This window comes from Otolemur garnettii, unplaced genomic scaffold, assembly GCF_000181295.1.
Source record: "Otolemur garnettii isolate 467f Iridium unplaced genomic scaffold, OtoGar3 scaffold00006, whole genome shotgun sequence".
Taxonomy (NCBI): Eukaryota; Metazoa; Chordata; class Mammalia; order Primates; family Galagidae; genus Otolemur; species Otolemur garnettii.
This window is the reverse complement of record NW_003852401.1, coordinates 36,264,812-36,290,329: the sequence shown is the minus strand read 5'-3', so window position 1 is coordinate 36,290,329 and position 25,518 is coordinate 36,264,812. Positions and strand designations below refer to the sequence as shown.

Below are 25,518 nucleotides of genomic sequence, written 5' to 3'. Positions count from 1 at the left end.
TTGGGAGGCGGAGGCAGGAGACTCGCTTGAGCCCAGGAGTTGGAGGTTGCTGTGAGCTGTGATGTCATAGCACTCTACCCAGGGGGATAGCTTGAGGCTCCGTCTAAAAAAAAAAAAAAAAATGAGCAATGAGCCAGACGTTGAGGCAGGTGCCTGTAGTCTTAGCTACTTAGGAGGTTGAGGCAAGTGGATCCCTTGAGCCCAAGAGTTGAGGTTGCTATGAGCTGTGATGCCACGGCACCCTACCCAGGGTCACAAAGTGAGACTCTTGTCTCAAAAATAAAAGGGAACCCAAATTTCAACTGCAAAGTATGAAAAGTAATCATCAACCAGGAAACATATTCAAAATAATGCATATTTTATGAAAAACAAACAATAAAGTTAATTTAAAAAACGGAAGTACTAGCGTTCCTTTCCTAATGATTCATTAATACTTCTATATTCCTTAAATTCTCACAATCACTAGAAGAACAATTATAGTCCTCAGAATATGCATGTGGTCAATACCTGTTCCTATTATTGATACCACAGAAAGAGAAGGGATTTTAATTTTAACATATTAGAACACATAATAAGCCAAGACAGAAAGGGTTACCAATTCTAATAGTAGCTTTTCCTTTTCGACCACTTCCTAGAATTATAGTTTTCTTTTTCTGTCTAGCAGTTTTGGATGATTCCTTCACTGACGGAGAAGTTATCCATTGGTACTAGAAGAGAGATAGTAAATATTCCATTTTAGTTACAAGCAATTTGAGATTCTGTTCTTAACTATTAACAGAAATTATTAAGATATCCTAAGTTAATAAAAGGTTTGCAATCAGTTCTGGGGCCCTAGATTAAAGAATCATACAATATTTTCAAAAACAGAAAAGCCATTTTATTTAACTGATAATGTTAAGACAGTAGGAAAGTACCTTAATTTTATTTTAATAAAAAGAGAAGAAGGGTCAGGCACAGTGGCATGCCCTTGTAATCCCAGCTACTCAGAAGGCTGAGGTGGGAAGATTCCTTTAGCCTAGGAGTTCAAGGCTAGCCTGAGCAATACAGCAAGACCCCATCTCTTTAAAAAACAAAAACAAACAATTAAAAAGAAATTCTTTCTAGAGGAATAAAACATGTTATACCTCTGACTTCGCACTCCTTCCATTCTGGAGAACTTTTTTGATAACTGCTTTCATCAGAGAATGATCTAAAGTAAAGTGAAAATTGAAAGTATAGTAATTGCTTCCCAATGAGCAGCTATTCCCACTTAAAATAAAAGCCAAGTGATTATTGCTTTTCCCATAAAATTAAATATGAAACATATGTGATTATATACCTATTTCCCTCTTTGAGTATTCTAACTTCTTCCTTAAAACCATAATATCAAAGTATGCCATTTTATATATGGCCCTCAATGGCTACCATTTTGGCAACAGTAAAGACTATATCTAAATACTTTGAAACTAGAAAGCTCTAGATACCTTTGGATAAAAAAACCAATATCCTAGACATTGTTCAGACACTTAAGATACCTAAAACACATCTAATTTAACCAAAGTCATGATATAGCTTGAAAGTTGCTCTTTCTTGCTCATATTCTCCTTTTCTCAGTAAATGGTACCACTCAGTTGTACACATAATAATTTAGGACTTTAGGGCAGCGCTTGTGGCTCAGTGAGTAGGGTGCCAGCCCCATATACCGAAGGTGGCAGGTTCAAACCCAGCCCTGGCCGAACAGCAACAAAAAAAATAGTCGGGCATTGTGGTGGGTGCCTGTAGTCCCAGGTACTTAGAAGGCTGAGGCAAGAGAATCGCCTAAGCCCAAGAGCTGGAGGTTGCTGTGAGCTGTGATGCCAGAGCACTCTACTGAGGGTGACAAAGTAAGACTGTCTCTAAAACAAAAAAGTAATAATAATTTAGGACTTTAAAAAAATTACTGCTTCCTTCATACCCCACATATAATCTATCTGCAAGTATTGTTAGCTATACCTTGCAAAAATTACCTGTCAAGTTAACAAATGAGAAATATCTTTCTAAGAATTCAGAGGTTCCACAAGAAAAAAGTAATGTTCTTTATGGAAAAAGATTTATTTTCCAGGTTCACTTCTATTCAGGGTAGCAGCCAAAAGCAAGGTACAAGTATAACCCATTTTAATTAGTAATTATCTGCTAAAAACATAAGGAAGTTCAAGATTAGAAAAGTATAAAATTGGGAAAGTAAATATATTAAGTTTTAAAAATTATCAATACATGAACAAATTCTTTTTATTTTGCTATTTGTTAGTCAATTAAAAAAACTGTGGTGACATACCAATAAGTGGATTTTTTCTTACATCCAGAATGACGAGAGTTCTATTGGTTTCAAGGGCTTTCAGTAAAGCCTTTGCTCCTTCATTGGTGAGGCCACACTGTTGCAGGTCAAGTGCTTTCGATGAAAAACAAAGGGTCACTTTCTACCTCTATTCAGATTTAACATACTCTCACTTATTTATCCTACCCAGGTTTTTAATCTTGGGTATTGAAAAAGTAAAAATAGAAAAGCATGTGCACACACACAATCCAAAATAAGAAAAAAAAGCCCTCTTCTTGTGTGTGCCATAATTATTCTCCCTTTCTGCCAATTAATTATCCAACATACTTGACTATTATGCAATCAAAAAGTAACTACATAATTTGAGAGAGAAAAACATCACAGGATGAATATCAGTTCATAACCAGCAAGAATGCTAGTGGCAGTATAAATCTCATAGGCAAAAACTCTTTGAAGCTCAGAAATTGGGCTGCATTCATGATGAAAACCTTGAACTTCAGATGACTCTAATAAATTACATTAAAAAAGGAAAAGAAAATAGAAAAAACTTATAGCTTCAGAATAGAACTGACAAAGAAAGAACTCTAAGAGGATACAAATAATGAATCCAAAGACCATATGAATAGAGATTTTGTGGTATATGCTAAAGCCTATCTGCAAAGAATGATGGAAGAACAACTGTCCCAGTAAAGGTCAAAGAACTGAATGAATGTTCATGATTACCAGTAGCACTGAGGCTGACTGATTTAAACCCAAAGGGATCATCACAAAGACACAGGTATAAAACAGGTTACGTCAGAGGAGAACATCATATGAGTCTTTTAACAAAAATCATGGGGCAGCACCTGTGGCTCAAAGGAGTAGGGCGCCGATCCCATATGCCGGAGGTGGTGGGTTCAAACCCAGTGCCGGCCAAAAACTGCAAATAAATAAATAAATAAAACATCGTACAACAAAAGCCTTTAAAATGTGCATACTCTGTTAACACAGTAACTTTTCTTCTAAGAATTTTTCAGAAATAAATAATTATAGACATGGGCAGGGATGTGTATCAAAGTACTGTTTATAATAGTAAAAACCTGGAAATAGCTTATATATCTAATAGAAAGAGTTAACTAAGTGTAACATAATGGAACTTTTAACAATCACTAAAAATGATGTGATAGATATAAATTTAATTGATTTGTTAAAATGCTCATGCTATACTGAGTAACAACAGCCACATAATTTACAGAACAATCCCGTCTGGATTTAAAAAAGCGGGGTGGGATGTTTCTCATCTTTGCAAAGTTTTTTTTTTTTTTTTTTTTTTGAGACAGAGCCTCAAGCTGTCCCCCTGGGTAGAGTGCTGTGGCATTACAGCTCACAGCAACCTCCAACTCCTGGGCTCAAGCGAGTCTCCTGCCTCCGCCTCCCAAGTAGCTAGGACCACAGGCGCCCGCCACAACGCCTGGCTATTTTTTGGTTGCAGCCATCATTGTTGTTTGGCGGGTCCGGGCTGGGATTCGAACCCGCCACCTTAGGTGTACATGGCTGGCGCCTTAGCCAGTTGAGCTATAGGCGCCAAGCCTGCAAAGTTTAATGTTTTAAAACTGACACAACCTAATGTTTATGAAAGTGCAGCCCTCAGATACACGGTTAGTGTAGACTGCAAAATGACTTAATATTCCAGAAGGCAATTTAGCAACATGTATCAAAAGTCTTTAAAAATAAATCATTCTGGCTCGGCACCTATAGCTCAACTGGCTAAGGCGCCAGCCACGTACACCTAAGGTGGTGGGTTCGAATGCAGCCCGGGCCCGCCAAACAACAATGATGGCTGCAACCAAAAAAAATAGCCGGGCATTGTGGCGGGCGCCTGTGGTCCCAGCTACTTGGGAGGCAGAGGCAGGAGACTCGCTTGAGCCCAGGAGTTGGAGGTTGCTGTGAGCTGTAATGCCACGGCACTCTACCCAGGGGGACAGCTTGAGGCTCTGTCTTAAAAAAAAAAATCATTCTAAGTCTAATTTACACTGTAGGAATTTATCCTACAGAACTCACTTCAATGGACACAAAGATAAGGTGTTTACCACACAGTCATTTGCAATAGAGGGAAAGCACAGACGAACTATCAACTGGCAGGGAATTAATTAAACTACTATGCCTCAGTATAATAGAGTACTATATGATACATTATTAAATTAAAAAAAAAAAGAATTACAAAATAGTAAATACACTAATTCTGTTTCTGTAATCTCTAAGTGTACATATCTATTACATAAAAAATACTTAAAGTATACATATCAAATGAACAGTGGTTATGTCTAGGTATTAAGATTATAGATAACATTGTTTTCCTGTTACTCTTTATTTTCTATAAAAAACACATGTAACTTTTATAAAAGCTTAAATGCAAAATGGGAACTATTAGACAACTATTACAACAAAGGAGCTTTTAAAAAATTTTAAGAGATTATCGTGCCAAGAACTAAGCGTAGTTAATATCAAAAAATTCACTATTTCCCATGTTAGAAATTCATTTAACTTACCTCTCAGCCATAAATCCTCACTGAGACAGTCTGCAAAGGCACATGCACCTAGGTCACCAATAAGCGTGTTGCAATTCAGTGTGATACGCCTCAGGCCCGCCATACAGTCAAGATCAGGTCTCCTATAGCGAAGACTCTCAGCCCAGGTTTCTTCATGCCTTCTTATGGTCTGATACTTCAAAGATTTAATAAGATAAAATTAAGAGCCTTGAAAAAGCAAACAGGAACACTAAAAGTAACTAAATATGGCTGATTATGTCGGAGCTTTATACATACACATCCAGGGTGTATATCACAGGAGAGTCAACTGGAGAGACTGAGTAGACAGCAGATTCTGAGTAGTCTACGAGTCTAGTAACCCAGATCCTAGTCTGCCACTGATTAGTTGTGTGACTCTAACCTGCTGCTGATTATTTATGTAAACCAACCATCTAACCTACAAATAAGAATTTTTGTAAAAAATTCTAATGCTTCTAATCTTATCATTACTGACCTCTTAAATTCTATCATGTTGAAAATTTGATTAGGCATGCTACTAGTAAACATTTTTTGACATGTATCTTATCAATAAATTATATACATGAAGTTCTATATACATATTTTATATACATTATAAACTATACAATAACAATAGGTATTTTTAAAATGATACAAAAATCAATACGCAGGTTCCAATATTTTCTTCTCTTAACCTAAGGGATCTCACATATTTCTTTGGGTACGTACATCAACTTTAGAGGCCTGAAATATGCCAAGCCAGGTTGACAGGCCTTAGGAAATTGGTGGTTTGAATTTTAACAGCAAATATTACCTTAAAGACATACTATCGGTTTTCTATATTCATAAAGTAAATTTTGGTAACGGAACACTGACTCTAAAAGAGGAAAAATACCCTTATTAACATTCTTAAACAAAAGACTCAAATCCCCACGACACTTTCAAAAGAAAATTGTGTCACTTTTTTTATTAATAATAACTACATAAAAGCAACGAGAGGAAATAACAAACACTTACAGAGTGCTTATTATATGCCAGGCACTATTAGTTCATTTAATCCTCAAAATGACTAACAAAGTAGGTTTTCTCATTACACATATTTTACAGATGAAGAAACTGAGGCACAGAAAGGTTAAATAATTTGCCTGTGGTTACAAGTTATTAAATAGGAGAGCTGGGATTTTAAACAAGGCTGTCTGGCTTCAAAATCCATGCTCTTGACCCTTATCTATCTCAGGGGTCAGTGGGTTTGCTCCCTAAAGGCCCCAAAGTAAGCATTTTCGGCTTTGTGAGTCATACAGTTTCTTTTGCAACTACTAACTTGTCCTGGTGTAGGGTGAAACCAGCCACACTTAACTATGAAAACAAGTGGACATGGCTATGTTCCAAAAATTTTATTTACAAAAATAATGGGCTAGATTTAGTCCATAAGCCTGCCTATCCCTGATCTAGTATAACATCGAATTACTAAAAAGGCTTCATATCAAATCATAAATAATTTTAGACCAAAACACAGCAGTTTTAACCACTATAAAATTAAGGCACCTTAAAAATTGTTTTTAAAACTATATTTATGTTAATATTGTGATTTTTATTAGTTTATATCTACAGCAGTTAATAAATATTTGAGTCATTTTGAGGGCTATAATAGCATACACTTTTGTTCAGTGCCATAATAAACATATTCAAAGTATGCAAAAGTATTGTTCATAATGTATTATAGTTTAAATCTCTTATTTCTAGGATTAAGTACACTACCTTTACTAAATGGCAGAACCCCAAACTGAAAATTGGTCATGTTCATACAACAAAACTGAAACTACAACCACCATATGCATCACAAGACAAACATAATTGCCATCTTCTATCAAGCTATTCAAGTGCCTCAATCACATAAAATGTTTTCATGAAAATCTGAACATAAAGTCACCTTTAAGATCTTGGCCATGTGATCCGCTCCCTGCCATGTCAGATTACAACCCGAGAAGTTGACTGTCTTAAGAGGGACAGAGCTCTTTATACCTTGACAAATAACTAAAAGGAAAAAAAGACCGCATACACAATAAGATGAAGAGCCTGTACAACCTTGATTTATTTGCTTTTCTTGTGTCTATTGCAGTTTAGAGTCGTATTCTTAAAATCAACATTCATAATCGTTCCAAGCAACTGATGGACTGGTGTATTCTAAAATACCTCGGTCATGACATGTTATTCCAGTTTATAATATAGTTTAACTCTACTTAGACACTAAAACAAAGAATCTGAACATTGCAAACTTAGTCCCAGCCATACAGTAAAGTGCTATATACTTGAAACATTTGAAATAAAAAGAAAAGTCTGAAAAGTCTATTTTCATTTCCAACAACAGGACTTGATCTCATTTATCCATCAACAATTTAGTGTTAACTATAAACCCAGAATTTTATTGGGTGCTAGCAGATTCACCTAATCTACTAGAACAATAGCACATAAAAGCCCTCAAACTTCTCTCTGTTCCCTCAAAGGCAGACTCCCTTACCCCTTCAGACCACTATTTCACACAACAAACACACACTAATTCTTAGGACCTCAATCAACAGTTACCCTCTGTGACTACTTCCATGACTCCCCAACCCCACTTTTATATACTTCTATAGCACTTTGTAAATATTTTCTATTTTGGTATATACCACAATGCATTAAAATTGTGTATGTTTTATATATTGGTTTTAACTATCTAAAATAATGATTTTCTCTTTACATTTTGCTACTGTCCTTTCCATAAATGTATCTTTCAGAAAAATTTTAAAAGATGAACAAATGTGAAAAACAAAGAATACCAAACAGTATATAGTATTTGCGTGGTCTATGGCTTATCACAACCTTAAGTAAAATTAGTTCAGAGAGTATTCAGCATGACAAGCTCTCATGGTAGATGTGAGACTGGACTAAGGTTTGAACAGGCACAGAAGGTAATCTAGATAGAAGCAGCAATAAGAAAAAGGAACAGACAGGAATTAACACGGCATGTAGGAAACCGGTCTGATGGCAATAGAGTTAATTAAGATTTAAACTCACTTTCTAAACCTCCATCTCCAATTGGACAATTTGCAAGAGACAGGTGCACCAAAGAAGCCGATTTATTCAATCCCTTTAATGAGGGGAAAAAGTTAAAAATATATTGAGTTTTTTCCCTCCAAAAGCAACTATCAAATGTTTGCAGGCCACACTGGAGAAAGCTTACCTTTGTTAAAACAGTTAAATCTCTCTCTCTCAGAACTAGTCCATTTAGCTCCAGGTTTCTTAGCATACTTGATACACTTAAACAGCCTTTAAGAGCTTTACATAACTGGAAGGTCACATCTTTGAATCTTATTGCAGGAACACGACTTCTGCAAACTTTATTTATGTCAGAACCTAAAGCAAAGTTATTGTAAAATTAGTGATTTCAATCATACAGTTTATCATGAAAAAGCTGCTGCTCTGTGCTAAGACACAATTCTTTTAAGGTGGGATACATGTAAATTCAAGCCATAGAGATACACACAAATTATATAGAGAGAGGTACTTTTGAAAACAAGGAAGTTACACCTAATGGATGGCTTTAAGGCTACCCTGAAGTTGACTATAGGAAAAAACCAGGATGACTACATGGGGTGGAGTAACAGCACTAACAATAGAGGGAGCAGCACATACAAAGGTATCCAAGCCTGACATCTGCAGGGCACAGCAAATACTGCAGGTGGAGAAGACTAAAGCCCAGAGAATTGGGAAGAGTCAGGAAATCAAAGTAGGGAGGCTGAAGCAAGCATGGGAGAGTTGGCTTTTATCTCACAGGTGATGAGGACCAGGGCTACTACTGGCACATAAAGGGTGCCCCTAGCAGGTCAGAAAAACTTTGCTGCAGTACCAAATAAAGGGAATAATTAGAAAATGCACTCCTTCTTCAGGGCCAACTAACCCCAGGAGGCCTGGCAGGACACAGCTCAGATATCAGTGCCTCTGTGCAGATCACAAGCTGTGCAAACAATACACACTGGTCCCATGAGGGCATGTCACCTAGAGCATATCTTTTCATTTCAGAAAGACCACTGGAACTAAATTAGGCAGATGAATGGAGAAAATTCGAGTTCAGAGGCAGCATAACCAGCTAGGAACATCTGCAATAGTCCAGGCAAAATGACAATATTTAGGAGGTTAAAATCTACAATCTACACCCACTGGATGCAAGACATAAAGAAGGTTCAGTGAAAAGGATCTGAAGAGAAACGGTCTGTGACACATTTTTCTCACATTCAGTGTAAAATACTAGGCAAGATCAAGTACTCTAGCCTTCACTCTGAAGTTCCTCCTAACTTTAACTTATGGACAGTCCTATGACGAGTGATCAGGGTTTTTTTTTTTTTTTTTTAATAAATCAAAAATTATTTCCTTTCCTAATTCTTCACACCCTCTCTCTCATCTTAAAATAAATATATTCAAGACTATACATTGAAAAAGCACCTTTTAGACATACAATTTTCTACATCTTCTTTGCGGGTAACCTGAGGTGCCTTCTATGTCTTCTAAGCTCAAATATGCATATCTTGGGCCCAGACCTGCCTAGCAGACACACTGAGATGCCCTACAAGCCCCTCTTAAAATATAAAAGATTGAGACCCTCTTTCCATCCCCAATCCCTTCCAGCTCTGCTGCATCTCATGCAAGGATGCTGCCCTCCCTTGTCTAACTGGTTACCAAGGCCCATCCATTCTCTTAGATACGTGAAATCTAGCCCTTCTTTTCCATTTCTTAATCTGGGCCATCAGATTACAAAAATCCATCCCCCTCCCAATTTTAATTTGTCCTGTATATGGAAGTCAGAATGAGTTCCTATGGAAAGTCCATCTTATCATCCATCAATGATTCTCAAACTTCATGATAAACATCAAACTCCCTGACAAAACAAACAAGGACACTTCCTATTTGACCCTCACTAGGTTTCCAGCCTCAGCTCTCTCCACTCCTTCTCAAACCCTAAATTCCAGTCCTATGGCTCAGCCTGCCATACTGTCCTAGTTCCAAGATTTTTGCACAAACTGCTCCCTCCTGTTATCTGGCTAGCTGCTACAAAAGGTGCCTCTATTGTGTACAAAATGCTATGCTACGTGCTAGAAGGAATAAAAATCATTTTCTCCTATGTCATGATTTACCTAATATGTTTTCCAAATAATCAGGGTGCTTGAATCCCTAATTATATCACCTTACACGTGTAAAACGTGTTATCTTTGTAAAGCACCCTTGAAAATTCTTAGAGACACATTTCAAAAAGTAGACAAAGGCTGGATATTCCTTAGTTCTCAGGCAAATAAAGTTATCCAGTAAAATAGGTAATATTTGTTGAATGTTTAATGTCATCCCAAATTGTGCTAAGAGCCACAACAAGCATCATTTTCTCTGAGAATCCTTACAATCATCGTAGAAATTAACACAGACATAGAAGATTTCATGAACGACTGAGGAGGTTCACTCAGCCGTTCATACAGCCCTTACTGAGTGTAGTGTCCATTTTTTGGTTGCAGCCGTCATTGTTGTTTGGTGGGCCCGGGCTGGATTCGAACCTGCCAGCTCAGGTGTATGTGGCTAGCGGCACAGCCGCTTGAGCCACAGGTGCCAAGCTCTGTAGTGCCCTTTTTTAAAAAAAAAAAAAAAAAAAAAAAAAAAAAGAAATTCTCACCAATATCTCTCTTTTGCTCGGATCAATCAGTAAACCCCTTTACAAACCATATAAGGTTGGGCCCTGTTAGTAAGCCCACGTTACGGTTGAGAACACTACGGCCCGGAGACCTTGAGTGAATTGCCAAGGGTCCCCTTGCTAGTAAGTGTTCCAAGCCTCAAGCCCCAAACCTCGTCTACTGCACACAGCCCGGCGTTCGGCGCCTGATGTTAGGGCCCAGGCTCCACCTTGGACCTGCCCAAAACCCACTCAGCCGCACCGACCCAGAGACGCGGGAAGCGGGAACTACAAACCTACGTCTCCAAGCCACGGCTGGAAGAAGCTCTTGATAGAGATCCAGGGCAGATCTTTATTAATTTTGAGAGTGCTCAGGAGAGGCGCCCAGTCCACCATGCGGAGGCGGTCGGCATTGAAGTCCAGCACGCCCTCCCGGAGACAGGCGCGCACTGCGGGGAGCGGCACCGAGTCCTGCAGCGCGCACAGATACTCATAGTGCGAGAAGAAGTCCGTCGCGTTGTCGCGGCGCAGCTTCACCGAGTCGAACATGGCCAGAGGGCGACCTCGGGGGATGCCCGGCGCGAGAGACGACGCCCCCACGCCTGAGGAGCCTCGGGTCGCCGCCAGGCCACTCCGGCACCCACGGCCAAGCGGCGGCGGCTGCCAGGCCAGAGGACGCAAGCCAGGGATCCCAGGCGAGGCCGGCCCCTCAACGCCACGCTCCCGCGCGGCTTCCCGCCCAGCAGCCCCAGCCGTTGGCTTCAACCCCGTAGCGCCCTGGGGGCGGGGCTGCGGGTCTCCAAGGGCGGGCGCTGGCGTGGGGCGGAGCGCAAAACGTCAGCACGCTCGCCGTGCGCCAGTACGCAGACCCCGCGTCCATAGGCGGGCGGGGGCGCGGGACTGCGGGCTGGGACTCGACTTTAGGTTTGGAGGAGGGTTTACTGATCGTTCCCAGGGAAAGTGAGATATTGACGTGACAATTTCTTTTTTTAAAAAAACAGAGACTACACGTAATAAGGGAAGTATGAACGGCTCTAGGAACCTCCTCTGTCGTTCACGAAATCTTCTATGTCTTTGTTAATTTCTACAAATAACAATTTCCGTAGTTTCTGTGTAGCCTCATACGGTTGTTGGCAAATGGTAGAGGTACAATAAATCAGGACTTTATTGTGTTTGCTATGAATCCCTTTGTTTTGTCTGTTGATGATGTTTGCTAACCCCCTGGTAACGAGTACTTTGTGTCCTAGGCATTATTTTAAGCACTGTGAGTATGAAATCATTTCATTTTCTTAACATCTCCGCAAGGAATCTACTACTGTATTCCACTTTACTAACAGGGAAACTAAGGAACGTGGAAGTTGAGTAACATACAGCTAAGTGTAAGAACTAAGAGATGATAATCCTCTGGTCAAGCCTTAGACATTGTCTCTACAGCATTCCTCTTCCACCCACTGTATTCTGGGTACCTCAACTTACTACCAACACACACGTGTGCTGAAGTGTACTAAAATCCCCTAGTTATGGTCAACAATGACTTTTATGTGAACCGTGCCCAAATTATAACACAGTAAACGCTGGTACCTCCACAAACCACCTTAAGAAATGAAACCATACCTTTTCTGTTAAAGAGTCCTGTGTAACCATTCTCCCAATCACAATCCTGGGATCACTGCTCTTCTGAACTTGGTATTTATCATTACAATGTGTGTCTTTATATTTCTGTTACATATGTAAGTATGCAGCACATGATATTTAATTTTGTTTTCATTGGCTACTTTGTTATCTTTGCTAAATTCATCCATGTCGATATGTCCTGCTCTAGTTTGCTTTTCCTACTGTATAGGATTTCCATGTAGGAACATACAATAATGTATCTGTTTTTTCTGTTGATGGAAATTTAAATTGTTTCTCATTTTCACTATGATTTCTCAGTTGCTATATCCATCTTTTTTAGTCTCTAGCACCATTTTTTTTTTAATTTTTTTTTGAGACAGAGCCTCAAGCTGTCCCCCTGGGTAGAGTGCCGGGACATTACAGCTCACAGCAACCTCCAACTCCTGGGCTCAAGCGAGTCTCCTGCCTCCGCCTCCCAAGTAGCTGGGACCACAGGCGCCCACCACAACGCCCGGCTATTTTTTTTTTGGTTGCAGCCGTCATTGTTGTTTGGCGGGTCCGGGCTGGGGATTCGAACTCGCCACCTTAGGTGTACGTGGCTGGCGCCTTAGCCGGTTGAGCTATAGGCGCGGAGCCTCTAGCACCATTTAATATAGTTGTCCATTACCTTCTTAAAATTCCCTCCTCCCTGTTTTCCATGAAGCTGTCTGATGTTTTTATGCCTCTAATAATTCCTTCTTCTCAATCTCACTCTTGGGCTTCTTTTACTTACCTATTCTAAATGCTAGCATTCTTCATGTTTCCATCCTTAGCTTCCACCCTTTCCAACATTTTATAGTATCTCTGGGTGATCTTATCTTCTGCTCAGGCTTACTTTCCCCCTCTAGGCAGATGATTTCTAATAAAGACAGATTTCTCCATATATCAGATTGGCTCCTGGAAAGCCAAAGATTTCTCATTGCCTTCAGCATCGGATCTACATTCCTTGGCTTGAAATATAGGCTGCTTCATAATTTGCCTATCTCTGCTGTCTTATTTCTTGCTAGATTCTTCTTTGTATCTCTCCTCTAGGCATATGAAACTGCTTGATGTGTCTTGAGGTTCTGTCTTTCCTGCCTGGGCCTTTACACAGGCCCAGGAGTACCTTTATTTAATGGGCCAACTTCCAATTTTTTCCCAGTCTTGGTTTAGAGGCACCTTTCTTGGGAAGCCTTTTCCTCCTAACCCTCTCTTCTCCTCTCCTGCTTGTTTAGTGCCTCATTGCTCTACTCCCTGACATCCCTGTATATAATACTTGGTTTTCCTTCCACAATCTCTAACCCCTCCAAAGGTAAGGACTAGGTCTCATTCATGCTTATATTTCCCATACCAGGCACTGTGTTGGTACAGAGGAAGTGTTGAATAATGACTGATCATTGAAACATTCTCCTCTATTCTCCCTATAAGATATTAGCACCTTGGGTGGTGCCTGTGGCTCAAAGGAGTAGGGCGTCGGCCCCATATGCCAGAGGTGGTGGGTTCAAACCCAGCCCTGGCCAAAAACAGCAAAAAAAAAAAAAAAGAAAAAAAAAAGATATTAGCACCTTGTGGCTGCTGCCTATAATCTAGCCTAGTCTTCCCTTCCAACTCAGGGAAGACTTCATTGTATTAATTAATCATTTAACAAATTAACTTAACACTTACTTTCTTAAGTTTACTTAATTTCAGTGTGGCAAGATTTCTTTCATATCTTCCCTGATAATCTCCTCTCTACTTCAGTTAAATTATGGCTTAATAATGGCTATAATTCTTTTTTCATCATCTGGTGGGTTCACCAACATGCTTCCCTAAACACAGTGAATAAAAACTGCCTCTCCACACCTCTGGGATCCTCTGACATGCCACGCTCATCCCTGACCAAGACAAAATGCCTGGGCTTCACTGCAGGTACGTGACTTGGGAGGGACATGCTACTGGGTGGTAAGAGAGATGGGGCTCCTCCTTCAGGGGGTCTGGTGAGTGACTGACTAGAATACAGTTAAATAGTGTCACTTAACCCTTATTAACTGCACTTTACTCCCAGTCAATCCAGACAACATTATAGCCAGACTTCCTAGCCAGCTTACCTCCCCACTGAACCATAGTGCTAATTTCTGCTCACCTCTAACATTCATCCTCTCTGTGCTTGCTTCCAGAGCAGTGTTTCATTGGGTATAGTCACCGAGCAATGTCAACCTGGCCAACAGCATAAGCTTTCTTATTTTAACTGAAATTTCTGTTTCCTTCCATATGGATGTTCACAGTGGCTGTTCCAAATCTTCTCCACTCTTCGTGTTGCCACTACACTCCATTTTATGCCTCTGCTCTCTCACCTAAAAAGGAGATACCTTATTTTACCAAAAAAAACAAGATTTGGAACACACATGTCCTTGTCATCTTTCTTCTAACCATAGCTGCCTTCCAAGGCATACTCCACAATGCAGCCACAGCCACCTCCTCTTCTCATCCTCTGTAACTTCTCATTGTTGTAAGAATAAAGACAGAAGTCATGATCGTCTAAAATAGTGTAGCACTCAAGGGTAAAGTCCACAGACTGGCTGCTGGTTGAAAAGTTACTGTTCTTGAAAGATAGGGAGTTTGCTTTGGAATGTAAATCATACCTGTACTAAATGTGCTATTTAGATCAGTAAGGTTTTTTTTTTTTTCTAAACTAGACTTTCTTGATGAAAGAGACAGTGTGGGCCAGCAATGGCTCATGCCTACAATGCCAGCACTTTGAGAGGCCAAGGTGAAAGGATTGCTTGAGACCAGTAGTTGAAGATCAGCCTGGGTGACATAGCAAGACCCTGTCTTTAAAAAAAAAAAAAAAAAAATTGTTTTCAATTAGCCAGGAGTAGTGGCACACATCTGAGGCAGGAGGATTGCTTGAGCCCAGGAGTTCAAATTGTATTGAGCTGTGATAAGGACAGAGTGAAGAAAGGAAGGAAGGAGGGAGGGGAGAAGGAAGGAAAGCAAAGGAAGAAGCAGTGTGCTGAGTTACGTTCTAACATAAGCTTCTTATCTGACTGTGCACTAGCTCTTTGAGTAGCACCAGTCTACAGGGCTCTGCATCCCCTGGACGGAGTTTGGTCTCTGCAGCCTCATCTTGTGCTCTAGTCCTTCCATTCTCAGTAGCACAGCCCACAGTGGCTTCCTTTCAGGCCTGCAGACTGACAGTGGTCACTGCACATCTTCCCAGTCTGCATGAAAGGTTCTTCCCTTCAATCTGTACCTAATTAACACCTCATCATCCTTCTCATCTCAGTTGACGTGTCACTTCATCCACTAAGCATTTTTTTTCCTCCCTGACTCATTAGCTCTCTTGTCACACCATAGAGAATGTTGATAGCCTTCATTATAGCTCCCATTCACTTAAAGACAAATGTTAACCATACGGCCCATGAGGAAGGGATCATGTCTGTTTGCTTACTTTTGCATTCCTACTAACCAGTATAGTTCCTGACAATATTTATTAAATGAAAAAATGAATGTATCCAACCAATGACCCAGACCTGACAACTTACCCTTTATAGTATCTCTGATATTATTTTTTGCTTCTGTTTGCATTGCCATTACTTCACTTTCATCATTTATTGTTTTACACCTGGATTGCACTTATTGCTCCAGAGAATAGCATGCCTTCCTATATTCAGGTTCTCCCTATGTCGCTATTACCTCACACAAGGTCCTTTGATTATGCCATTGATCTATTGCAAAACCTTCTGTGACACCCATTGCTAACAGAATATAGCCCAAAGTCTAAAGATTGACATTCAAGACCCTCTGGAATCTGAACTTTAGTCTGACTTTCCAGCCTTTTGTATTTCATGGGACTAATTGTCTCTCCATCCTCGACCTTCAGCTCTGCTTATTATATTATACATTCTTCTAGTCACTACCTTTATGCATCCTTCTTTGGGAAAACTTCACTGTGAATCCAAGCAAGATGTGTTTCCCATCTGTCCTCTGAACTTGCTACTATATATGTATAGAACACATCTGAAGCTGCTATGACATATCTGTGTCTTATCTTCCCCCTCTGGAATGTAAATTCTCTGAGTGCTGGGATCTCTACATTCTGTGCAGTCCTCAGCACAGTATTTTTTACAGAATCAACATGATCAATAAGTATTGGATGAATGAATGAGTGAATGAATGGGGCTCCATGAGATGGTGTTCTCTGGCTTTTTCTACTTTCAGGGGTCTGTAGTTTAGGGCACCTGTGGCTCATGGGCCACATGCTGATTATTTGAGAACATTTTGCTTATCTGTGATGTCAGATATCACAAAAATTATGCATGGACTTTTTCATTGCTAATCAGCTTTTTGTTAATGTTTGTGTACTTAATGTGTAGCCCAAGATAACTCTTATTCTTCCATTGTATGACTGAATAAAAAAAGGTTGGACACCCTTGGTTTAGAGCTACATTGAAACAATGTGCTGCTGCTTCATAGCAACACAATGCCCAAGCTCACAGAGAGTTGCAAGTAGCTATGAGCATCACTTTAGAATAGCTTTTTCTCCCTTTCAAGTGGAGAGAGCAAGATCCAATATTTAAGTTTCTTTATGCATTTGGCATTTAGAGACCCTATGTGCACCAGGGCTATATACTCAGTGAAATTCCCATTATGATTGTCATTTCCCCTTGTGAATAGCTGCCATCCACAAAGATGTTCTTTGATAATTTTTCATCCTTTTAGATTCATAAAAATCATTTTAAACAAAGAGAAATTGAATAGAGATAACTTTGCATAATAATAAAAGTTTAGGAAGACATTTTTATAGCACATTACCAAATTGACTTGGGAAAACTTTAACCACTCGAAATGTGTCAGGGACTTACCAGGAGTTCAAGAATTCTCAAAATTTCAGAGTGCACATTTGCTTCACGTTAGGCACAATGGTCATACCTATTTGGATTTAATAGGAGGATTTGGAGGATGTTGTGTTAGTTAGTTCTTGCTGCCCCAATGCTGTGGAACAAACCACCTCAAAACTCAGTGACATAAACAACAAGATTTTGTTTTTCCTGGATCTCTGAGTGAGCTGTAGTGATTCTGTTTTAGATCTCCAGATAACTAGTTTTGCTCCATGCTTTGGGTCCATTTGAGGTCTTTTCTGCACATCTCACTCCACAGTTCAATTGTTCATCTCCCAGGGTACCCAGTAGCTGAACCATGCTCATGAAACACAAGCGGTGAGCCTACCCACACAAGTCCCTATAAAGCACCTGCGGGCATTGTGTCTGGCATTGTGACACTCCGTAGGCCATAATATGTCAGATAAAAAGTTGTGTATACAATATGTGCAGATATTTAAAGTTGGGTGAACTCAACAGAAGAACATTGCATCTTGGACAATGTTACCATAACATTCTGAAAGGCATTTGAAAAACTGATAAAACTCGTGTACACTTTTTCACTTTGGGAACTTTTTAAACTTGTGGAACAATTTCTGTGGGGGGGGGAGAGAGATATACTTCAGAACTCAAATGTTGGTATTGCAGTGTTGGGAGAATGATTGTTGTTTTCTGATAAGATCAGAAAACATAAAAAATTTGTAATTCACATATTCTTCGCTAATACCAACACTCTATGAAACACTCCTTCAGAACTGTGATGGTAGCTTTATATGACTTCTATCAACAAACTTGGTAATTTGCTAATGCCACTTAAGTAAAACATACAGCATATAGTACACCACATTATACATTTTATTCCTCTTCCATAACGGATGGAACATAAAGAGAAATCGATGTTTTACCATAACTGATAAACATAAAGAGAAACTGAGGGAATTCATTGCTAGTAGACTTGCTTGCCAAGAAATACTATAGGAAATTCTTCAAATAATACCAGCCAGTAATTCAAATCCACAAAAACAAAGAATGCTGACTAAAGCAATTGTGTAGGTAATTACAAAATACAATATAATTTCAATTTTCTTCTCCTTTTAACTGATTCAAAAAGTAAGTATACAGACAATATGTTTATATTCAGATTGTTTTCCGTATAACATGTAGAAAGGTAGTATGTTTGAAAATAACAACACAAAATGAGGCAATGTGAACAAAGTCAGACCCAGACTTTCATTGATATCAGACCACTGCACTACACTCCAGCTCTGGGGACAGAGTGAGTGAGACTTTGTCTCAAAAGAAGAAAAAAGGAAGAAGAAGAAGAAGAAGAAGAAAAAAAAAAAAAAGAAAACAAAAGGTAAATGACAGACATAAATTCTACCATATTAATAATAAAAGTAAATGTGAATGCATTAAGCAATCCAATCAAGAGGCAGAGTTTGTCAAAGTGGATTTAAAAATAAGATCAAAATATACGTTGTCTGTAGGAGACACACCTTAGATTCAAAGATAAAAATATATTCAGATTAAAAGAATGGAAAAATATATATCATACAAATAGCAACAATGAGAATGCCAGAGTGGCTATCCTAATACCAATAAAAAAAATACACTTTAAAACAAAAATGTTATCGGATATAAAGAGGCAATGCCTCTTTGATAATGAAAAAAAAGGTCCATTCACTAGGAAGACACAAAAATTACAAACATATGTGCACCTATTAACAGAATAACAAAAATACATGAAGAAGCACTAACAGAATTAAAGGGAGAAATGGATAATGCAACATTAATTTAAAAATTCAATACACCACTGTCACTAAAGGCTAGAAGGCAGAAGATTGACAAGGATGTGGAAGACTTGAACAACAGTATATATTAACTAGATCTAACAAATTATCTATAGAACACTCACCCCAACAGTAGCAAAGTATCCATTCTTCTGAAGTGCTTTTGAAATGTTCTCCAGGATTGATCATATGCTAGTGCTTAAGACCAGAAATTGAAACCCTCATATATTGTTGGTGGAAATATAAAATAGTACAGCCATTTTGCAAAACAGATTGGCAATTTCTTAAATATTAAACTTAAACTGACCCTGTTACCCATTAATTTCACTACTTGATACCTATTCAAAAGCGATACAAACTTATTTCCGCACAAAAACGCATACATGAATTTTCATAGAAGTGTTTTATAACATCAAAAAGTACAAATAAGCCAGGTGCAGTGGTTCATGGCTGTAATCCAAGCACTCTGGGAGGCTGAGGCAGGTGGATTGCCTGAGCTCACAGGTTCAAGACCAGCCCGGGCCAGAGTGAGACCTCATCTCTAAAAATAGAGCGGGCGCCTGTGTTCCCAACTACTCGTGAGGCTGAGGCAAGAGAATCGCTTAAGCCCAAGAGTCTGAGGTTGCTGTGAGCTATGATGCCATAGCACTCTACTAAGGGTAACAAACTGAGACTCTGTTTCAAAGAAAAAAAAAAGTAGAAATAACCAAAATGTCAATCTATTGATGAAAAAACAAAATCTACCAATGAAATATTATTCAGCCACAACAGGAAATAAAATACAGATACATGTTACAGATGGATGAACCTTATTACAGCATGGATAAACCATGAAAATACAGATACATATTACAAATGGATGAATCATTATGCAAAATAAAAGAAACCACTCACAGAAGATCACATACTATATGATTCCATTTATATGAAATTCCAGGAATAGGCAAATATGTAGAGAAAGGTAGATTAGGGGTTTTTTAGGGCCAAGAGTGTTGGGGAGATAGAGAATGACTACTAATGTGTAATGGATTTCTTTGAGGGGGGGATAGAAATCTTTTAAACTTGGATTCTGGTGATGGTTGCATATCTTTATGGATACACTAAAAACCATTCAATTGTATATATTAAATAGGTAAAATTATGGTATGTGAATTACAGCTCAAAAATCTATAAAAATTATGATAAATTTTATGCTTATCAATGTGAAAAATCAATCCAAAATTATAAATTATTTTAAAAATGCAACATGACCCAAGGAAAAAAATCTAATAATCCTATGATTATTCAAAAAATTATTTGAGTAATTAAAACATTTCGAAAAAATGATTTCCAGAGATGACTGGATTTCCTGATAAATTCTTCCAAGTAATTAGGGAAGAAATTGTTGCAATTTTCCATAAAAATCTTCCAGGAAGCAGAAATAAAAGAATGCGCTGCTCAGATCTTTTTATGAGGTCAGCATAAGCTTCATACCAAAGCTGAAATGAATATCTCAAGAATAGCATCACAGGTCAGTCTCTCTTCTAAGTATGCATGCAAAAATTCTAAACAAAAGTACAAACTACATCTATGGTATGTGAAACAATAATACATTGCAACCAAATTGCTTTTATTTCAGCAGTGCAAAGTTAGTTTAATGTTCAGACATAAAACAGACCTCAGCGATGAATTAGAATGGAAAAAAAATCATTTAGAAAATATGTCTAAACCAGGAGAAATGTATGAGTACATAAACACAACAGATAATGCCTCACAAAAAAATAGATAAAGATAAATGAAGATTATGGAATGTTTTAAAATTGTTAAACTAACAAAAAGAGACAGTTAAAAATGATTCAAGAGGAAATTACAAATACTGAATATTTTTGAAAGTAAAAAACATAAAAACATAAATAGCCAGGAGTGGTAGTTCAGGCCTGTAATCCTAGCACTCTGGGAGGCTGAAGTGGGTAGATTGCTTGAGTTCAGGAGTTTGAGACCAGCCTCAGCAAGAGCAAGACCCCATCTCTAAAAAATATAGAGATGTGTGCATTGTAGTGGATGCCTGTAGTCCCAGCTACTTGGGAGGCTGAGGCGAGAGAGTCACTTGAGCCTAAGAGTTTGAGGTTGCTGTGAGCTATGATGCCATAGTACTCTACCAAGGGTAACAAAGTAAGACTCCGTATCAAAAAATATAATAAATAAATGAATAACGTGCAAATGGTAAGAGTCCCTAATGAACAAAATCAAAGCTCAAAAAACAGAATAAATACTGATAATATAATTCAAGAAACTTTTCCAGAATAACATAACAATAATTAATAATAATCAGAATTGCATATTGAAATAGTATATCATATATCTGAGAATATTAAGCCAGATCTATAACACTGAGATTTATTCTAGAGAAATTTTTGAATATCATAAAAAAATGAGCAGGTAATTTTAATCCCCCCCCCCAAACTGATTTTTAACTAGAGAAGAGACAAGAAAACTGTCATCAACATGCAAGAACTCGGGATATATTGATCCCTCCTGAAGGAGGCTCTTAAAGAATGAGTGTCACACAACCAAAATTACTAGAGACAATCAAGATAACTTTACCCTGGTGGAGGGTATTAAATGTACAGTTACTTATAGTATTAGAACTAAGTGGAGATTAAAATGGAGAATGTAAAGTATGTAATGCCTAAGTGCTCTGGCAATGTCAACACCAGGCCCTGTAATACAAAGTAAGAGAAAGATTGAACAAATGTCAAATGAAAGTAAAACTGTTTAAGTAAACATATGGTTTACTAAATATAATATTAGAATTGCTATTCTGAATCTGTTTTGTGAATAAGGTGGTGGTGTAAGACACACAAGCAATTCTGCAATATTCTACTTATAACATCCCCTGTAAACTTGAAGATTGCAATTATCAGGATGGAAGAAAAGGAACAGAGAGATAATGTGGAAAAAGTGATGTAAAAACTCCATAGTCCTGAATTGGGCTCAGAATCATAGATTTTATGAATTAATAAGGTATTTTAAATATATATGTTTCCTATCCCTTTTTATTGAATAAACCTAGAAATAAGGGCGAACTCAGTAGCAAAAAATAGCCATAGGGCCAAATTGTGGTCTTGAAATGACTGATTTCAGGTCTGAGAAGCAGTTGTGTGAGACAAACTTAGAAAATCTTGGGTGGTGCCTGTGGCTCAAAGGAGAGGGCACCAGCCCCATATGCTGGAGGTGGTGGGTTCAAACCCAGCCCTGGCCAAAAACTACAAAAAAAGAAAGAAAGAAAGAAAATCTTGGGGGCAGCACCTGTGGCTCGAAGGAGTAGGGTGCCAACCCCATATGCTGGAGGTGGCGGGTTCAAACCCAGCCCTGGCCAAAGAGGAAAGAAGTTATTAAAGACAACTAGAGTCATTTCAAAAGGACTCAGCACCCAGATGTGAAGAGGCTGTCAGTGGACAATGGAATAGCTTGAGGTTCGATAAGCATAAATGCAATGAATTAAACCCCATTAAATATCTTTAAATCCATAGATTTTCTACGGATACAAGAAAGGTCAGGCTCGGCCTCTGTAGCTCAAGCGGCTAAGGCGCCAGCCACATACACCAGATCTGGTGGGTTCGAATCCAGCCCAGGCCTGCCAAACATCAACGACAACTATAACCAAAAAATAGCTGGGCGTTGGGGCGGGTGCCTGTAGTCCCAGCTACTTGGGAGGCTAAGGCAAGAGAATCGCTTAAGCCCAAGAGTTTGAGGTTGCTGTGAGCTGTGCTGCCATGGGACTCTACCAGGGCGACAGCTTGAGACTCTGTCTCGAAAAAAGAAAGGTCAATTTCTAAGGATAATTAGGAACAAATACATTATAATGAAAACTGGTTTAAAAATTGAGGGGTAAGGCCATGCAAGAACCAATCGTTTACCGGCCTTGCCACCGCAAACTGTAACACTGCGCACCAAATAATAGGTGAGCTGCTGCCTGTCTTCAAGAAGGGTCGCAGGGAAAAGTCGGTGGGCTCCACGGGCCGCGGTGGGGCAAGCTCGGGTCTTCCGCGGTAAGTGGGCCGTCCTGAGTGCCCCCCGCGGTCCTGCAGACGAAAGCGAAGCAGAGACCAGACCACGTGTCACCAGCCCTGCTGCTGCTGTGCCTGGGACAGGCTGAGTGGGACTCAAGTCACACTGACCTCTGTGCACATCTCTCACCAGAGGAGCTGACTGCCGACCCTCTGCCACTCCTAGGTTAATGGATACGCTAAGGCTAAATTCCCCCAAAGCATGGATTTTAGGAAGGCTCGTGTGTTACCTGCCACCTGCAAGTGTTCAAAACAAAGAGTCCACCAGAGTCACACTTTCCCGAGACTTCCCCTGCAACGCCAGAGAAGTTTGGTACGGAACCACCAACGGTCTGTCATTTTACAGGATGGAAGTAAAGTGTCGCTGGAGCCATTCCCCTGTGCTCTCCTTGATGTTATCTGTTCTTTCTGTACTTGTCAGTCTAAGAGTGTAAACTATTTTTCAAATCATTTTCAAACTTCCAGAGATTACATGCACACCATCTAGTTTTTACAGCTCTGTCAAAAAAAAAGAAAGAAATATTGCAACCAATAAATAAAAAGGAAATAATCAAATTAGAATGCCACAATTTTGCAATCCTTGATAAATTAATGGATCCAGATGCTGAGTGTCAAAGTTGGTAACATCATGAAAAGAGTGATAAACAGAAATTGAATGATTCTTGATGAATAATATGCCACCATTTACAGTACTTTCAAAGGATTGATTAAGCCTCTGGATCCAGTTTCTATTTTGCAGGAAATATGGAAGAATTTTTGGAAATAAAAATATGGAAGAAATATGGAAATGTGGAATACATTGAATTACACCATGAATATGTATTCAGCACAATCCTTGTTATGGAAAACTCTATAGGTCAAATGACCTGTGTTCTTCAGCCAACAGATTAAAGGGCAGTTAAGTGATGAAGGTTGATTTACAGAATATGAGAGACTTGAAAGTCATCATTAAAACTTGGCAAAACTAAACCAGGCTGTCTAGAGAGGCAAACTTAAGTTATAAACTTATAAAGAAATTTAAGAAATAGTTCACTGTGAAAGTCAGAAAAATTATTACCCCTTCGAGGATAGAAGAGGCTATGATTGGGTCAGGACAGATGGAGGGACTTAAGGAAAAAATTTTACTTCTTACCTTGGCAGCAATTACAAAGGTGTTTGTCTTCATACCATTAAGTTTCAAGTTTGTCTTTTGTATTTTTCTGAATCTGTGTTTAAAAAAAATTTTTTTAATGAAATACCTAAGAATAAATGCAATGAAAAGTTTATAAAAACTCTATACAGAAAACTAAAAAACTTTATTGTGAAAATAAAATAAAACAGTGTGACCAGCTATATTATGGTCATTGATTGAATAATTCAACATTGTAAGTCAATAATCTCCAAACTGTTCTATATATTCAGTGCAGTAGCAACCAGAATTCCTTTACATTGTGTGTGTATAGATAGATAAGCCTAATCTAAAACGTATATGAAGATTCTGAGAAAATAGTAAGATATTACAAAAAAGTAGAACAAGGCAAGTGCAGTGGCTCATGCCTGTAATCCTAGCACTCTGGGAGGCTGAGGTGGGTGGTCACTTGAGTTCACAAGTTGGAGACCAGCTTGAGCAAGAGCATGATTCTGTCTCTAAAAAAAAAATAGGAAAACTAGCCCAGGCTTTGTGGCAGGCACCTGTAGTCCCAGTTACTCAGGAAACTGAGGCAAGAGGATTGCTGGAGCCCAAGAGTTTAAGGTTGCTGTGAGCTATGACACCACCACACTCTATCCAGAGCTATTTAAAGCAGCACTAGTTGTAGAGCCTTAAACTTGAAAAAACCCAAGGTCTGTCAACAGGATAATAAATAAATAATGGCTAACTCATAAAATGGAATACAAGGATGGTGAATGAAATCTTGCTAAATACAAAATCATGGCTGAATTTCACAAATTTAATGTTGAATGAAAGAAGTAAGACACAAATGATTGCGTATTATAAATTAGTTTTCTATCACTTGGAAACAAATTACCATAGAATTTAGCATCTGAAAACAACAAACATTTATTAACTCAAAATTTCTGTGGGTCTGAATGGCTGGCATAGCATAACTGGGAGCCTCTGTCTTAAGTTCTCTCACAAGGCTGTGATCAAAATGTCTGCCAGGGCTGCAGTCTCACTTGAAGACTCAAAAGAGGGAGGATCTACTACCAAGCGTGCTCATGTGATTGCTGGCAAGATTCAGTTCCTCCCAAGTTATTGGCCTGAGGGCTTTGGTTCCTCACTGGCTGTTGGCCTGGCCATGGCCTCTCTGAGTTCCTTGCCTCATGGGTTTCTCCATAGGACAGTTCATAACATGGCAACTGTCTTCTGTGAGAGCAGTAAAGAAGAGAATGAGAGAGGGGTTTTGTCACCTAACCTTGGACAGGACATCCTATCACTTTGCTACATTTTCTTCTTTAGAAGTTAGTAACTAGGGCTGCACCTGTGGCTCAGTGAGTGGGGTGCTGGCCCAGGTATGGAGGGTGGCAGGTTCAAACCCACCCTCGGCCAAACTGCAACAACAACAAAAAAATAGCTGGGTGTTGTGGCAGGCACCTATAGTCCCAGCTATTTGAGAGGCTGAGGCAAGAGAATCGCTTAAGCCCAAGAGCTAGAGGTTGGTGTGAGCTGTGACACCATGGCACTCTACCAAGGGCAACAA

The 25,518-nt window shown here is 39.0% G+C and overlaps 1 protein-coding gene across 2 annotated transcripts in view; it reads right to left on the bottom strand.

Moving 5' to 3' along the window:
• Positions 1-11,074, bottom strand: part of CEP78 (centrosomal protein 78) — a 32,390-nt gene extending 21,316 nt beyond the window's left edge. For both annotated transcript variants that reach the window (XM_023509137.1, XM_023509138.1), the window contains exons 1-8: positions 10,807-11,074; positions 8,042-8,214; positions 7,876-7,948; positions 6,749-6,852; positions 4,822-4,996; positions 2,294-2,407; positions 1,125-1,189; positions 596-707 (exon numbers count right to left, since the gene is read on the bottom strand). In XM_023509137.1, the coding sequence (XP_023364905.1) occupies positions 596-707; positions 1,125-1,189; positions 2,294-2,407; positions 4,822-4,996; positions 6,749-6,852; positions 7,876-7,948; positions 8,042-8,214; positions 10,807-11,059 (1,069 nt within the window). In that variant the 5' untranslated portion in view covers positions 11,060-11,074. The remainder of the gene's footprint in view (positions 1-595; positions 708-1,124; positions 1,190-2,293; positions 2,408-4,821; positions 4,997-6,748; positions 6,853-7,875; positions 7,949-8,041; positions 8,215-10,806) is intronic.
• Between the last annotated feature and the right edge of the window lie 14,444 nt (positions 11,075-25,518).